The sequence below is a fragment of the Engraulis encrasicolus genome, chromosome 7 (assembly GCF_034702125.1).
Source record: "Engraulis encrasicolus isolate BLACKSEA-1 chromosome 7, IST_EnEncr_1.0, whole genome shotgun sequence".
In the NCBI taxonomy this organism is placed as follows: domain Eukaryota; kingdom Metazoa; phylum Chordata; class Actinopteri; order Clupeiformes; family Engraulidae; genus Engraulis; species Engraulis encrasicolus.
Window position 1 is genome coordinate 2,724,045 of NC_085863.1, and position 3,725 is coordinate 2,727,769.

At 45.4% G+C, this 3,725-nt stretch overlaps 1 protein-coding gene across 1 annotated transcript in view; it reads right to left on the bottom strand.

The window, feature by feature from the left end:
- casr (calcium-sensing receptor) overlaps nt 1-3,457 on the bottom strand; it is a 45,494-nt gene extending 42,037 nt beyond the window's left edge. The window contains exons 1-2 of the mRNA XM_063204172.1: nt 3,292-3,457; nt 646-1,278 (exon numbers count right to left, since the gene is read on the bottom strand). Of these exons, the coding sequence (XP_063060242.1) occupies nt 646-1,278; nt 3,292-3,450 (792 nt within the window). The 5' untranslated portion in view covers nt 3,451-3,457. The remainder of the gene's footprint in view (nt 1-645; nt 1,279-3,291) is intronic.
- Between the last annotated feature and the right edge of the window lie 268 nt (nt 3,458-3,725).

The following is a 3,725-nucleotide window of genomic DNA, read 5'->3' on the forward strand; positions in this document are numbered from 1 at the left end:
TGCACGCATATACACTCACACGTACAGGCACACATGCACACACACAGAGTTTACTTAATTCATGATCACCAACCTTCTACTTCTGGGTCTACTTCTCTATTGCTGCTCAGTCCTGTACTGTACATGTATGTAATCGATAGCAGGCAACATGTCACTGATCACAGAAGTCTTACTATTGGTGTATTGGTGTATTGGTGTGTAATGACAACCCGACAGATATGCAGTTAAACTAAAGAGACGTTTATTTTATCATGATAGCGATTTATATCCATCATATCTCAATTACATAATTTCCAAAATGATTGGTGAGTGGTCATGGTGATCTTTTGGCGTTCAGAGAGGGAAGAGCAGGAAGCCACTGAAGGTGCTGTGGTTATAACAACTATCAAAGAGCCTGTAGCCTGCTGGTAGCACCATGTTTACTGCATCTCCCTTCTCCAGCTGCAGAGTCAGGCCACTGGACAGATGGGTGTTCTGTCCATCAGTGTCATACTCCCACAGCCTCATGAGCTGCTCTCCATTCTTATTCATCCTGATAACCATGGAATGTGAGTTCATTTTTTCCATAACAGTGAACCTGAAGTAGTAGGCCCCCCTGACTGGAGCTGTGAAGAAGCCAGTTGTGCTGCTGTAGGCCTCTCCTACATTGGTGATGACTCTACTGAAGACCAAGTTCAGGTTGTTACTCCCAGACTCTATGTATCCTGAGTTAGTCAAACCTGCTGAGAAGGCCACCTTGGGTACTGCTCTGATCTCATTCTCCAGATTCTCCACTTCGGTCTCAGTGGCTGCCAGTCTGGTCTTCAGATCCTTGACTTCAGTCTCAGTGGTTGCCAGTCTGGTCTTCACTGCTGTCAGCTCTGCCTCTTGTGCTGCATTTCCCACCTTCAGTTCATCGATCCCAGTTTCACTAGCAGCCAGTCTGGTCTTCAGAGCAGGCAACTCCTGCTCATGTGCTGCACTGTCGTTCTTCAGGGCCTTGACTTCGGATTCACTAGAAGCCATGCTGGTTTTGAGTTCTCCATTTTCCTTCTTCAGACTCTCCACTTCAGACTCACTAGCAACCATCCTGGTCTTCAGAACAGCCAGCTCCTGCTCGTGCTTCTCTAGTTCAGCCAGAGCGTCTTCGCTTGCCAACTTCAGGTGTGTGACTTCAGGTTGAGTGACATCCAGTCTGGTCTTGAGTTCCCCATTTGCCGTTTTCAGGTGTGTGACTTCAGTTTCACTGGCAGCCAGTCTGGTCTTCATTGCTTCATTTTCAGCCTCCAATACCTTAACCTAGAATAGAGTAGAGTAGAGTAGAATAGAGTAGAATAGAGTAGAATAGAATAGAATGTCTTTATTGCCATTATAAAGACATTTAAGGCTTCCGTAAAATGCACACAAAATAAACAGAAGAAATTACATTACATTGCACTTAGCTGACTTTTTTATGTTAAGCATCTTGCAGATATCAACAGGGTATTAGTTACAGTGCCTGGAGCAATGTGGGGATAGGTGGCTCAAGGGGACTTCAGTGGTGGAGGGAGGAAGGGATTGGTAAGGGTGGGATTTGAACCTGCAACCCTGTGATCTAGAGTCCCCATTACACCACGGCTGCACATGTGGTACAAAAAAAAAAAAGGGAATCGATGGCCAATGTTCCCTCTAAACTGCTCTCACGTTCTCCACGCAGAGCAAATCCATGCAGCCCAGGTAAAACAAGGCGGCAAATTTGTGTGGAGACACAGTTGATTGTAGGCCGAAATTTCCAGTCATTGTAGCTTTATAACATCCAATCGAAATAAAACACATTCTTTAGATATGAAACATCTATCTTGCAGCAGTTTAAGCGATCACACTAGACGCGGATTTCTGCTTACAATCAGCATTGCGCCTCCAGCTGCTTTTTTAATAGCGATCAGACAGGACGCGGATCTGCCGCGCTTTGAATACTGTCGGTAGAATCTTAAAAACATTCAGTGACCAGACACCGTTGTAACAGCTGTCACTCGCAGCCCAATCTACGGCGTTCGGTTGTGTTAAGAAGCCTAAATCCAATTCCACTCCAAAAACTCCAACTCCCATTTGTCATTGTGACACAGCACTCCACAGCACACAAGTGAACACTGCACACAACAAAATTGCATTTATGCCTCACCCGTGCAAGGGGGCAACCCTCAGTGGCGCCCCATGGGGAGCAGTGCGGTGGGACGGTACCATGCTCAGGGTACCTCAGTCATGGAGGAGGATGGGGGAGAGCACTGGTTGATTACTCCCCCCACCAACCTGGCGGGTCGGGAGTCGAACCGGCAACCGCTGGGATGCAAGTCTGACGCCCTAACCGCTCACCCATGACTGCCCATGTCTGTATCCATCTCTGTATAATGGATAGAAGAAGTTCTTACTCCTAGATCTCCTAGAGCCCGACCCGCTCACTGAGGTCATTGGCTCTGCTCAGTGATATAGTGCATTTGCTCAGGCACCGAAAAAATTTGAGGGAACATTGGCCATGGCCCCCTAGTGGATAAGGAGATGGGCTTTAAATCAGAGGGTTCTAGGTTCTTATCCCACCCTTCCCATCCCTATTGCACTCCATGGTGCCCTTGAGCAAGGAACCCAACTCCACACTGCTCCAGGGACTGTAACCAATAACCTGTAGTGTAAATGTAAAACTAACATAAAACTACTGTCTAGTACAATACATAAACTATAAGACTTTTGGCAAATCCTGGAGGTACACAGGCACATATCAGCAACAGGTTTGAGAATGAAGTGACTACAATGACTAAAAGCATAAGTAGAGAGTAAAGTATCAATTAGCAGTAGAGATAGCAATATCATTTACCTTATTAGAGTAGAGTAGAGAGTAGAGTATCATTTAGCGGTAGATGGCACTAGGGCTGCACGATTATGGAAAAAATCACAATCACGATTATTTTGGTCAAAATCATAATCACGATTATTAATCACGATTATTGATTTTTGCAGATTTTTTTGAAAATTATAACAAGATGAAACATGAGAATGAATGAATTACATACGGGAGGAGCAAAATAAAATGAATTGTAATAATTATGTAAAGGAAATAGCATGAAACATATGTGGACAGATTTCAGGCCAGAAACACCAGCCTGTCAGTATGTTCTGGGTTCAAGGACGCTCTCAAAAGTAGGTCACTATTGCCACGATTAAATCACGATTAAAATCATGAGATCGATTTCACTAATTTATCACGATTTTGATTATTTTTCGATGAATTGTGCAGCCCTAGATGGCAATATCATTGACCTCATCCTGGGTGTATCTTACCGTTGTCGTCAGCTCCACCACCATGTCTCTGAGTTCCTTCAGCTCAGCAGAGACGTCCAGCTGGGTAGAGACTTCAGCAGCAGCAGCAGCAGCAGCCCCAGTGCCCTGGCTCTCTGTCTGGACATCAGTCTGGGAGCTTAGAGTCTGAGCTCCACACATGGAGAGCAGCAGCACCAGCAGTGAGATGGCAGCCCTCATCTTCCAAGTCACTGTAAAATAAAACATTCAACAGATTCTGAGTATCTCACACTGTGGAAAGAGTAATTACTGACCTGCTGACTGAAATGGCAAAGTATTTAGTGGAGGTTAAGCTAAGCATTCCATTTTACACACAGGCATGCACGCACGTACGCACGCGTGGACGCGTACACACACACACACACACACACACACACACACACACACACACACACACACACACACACACACACACA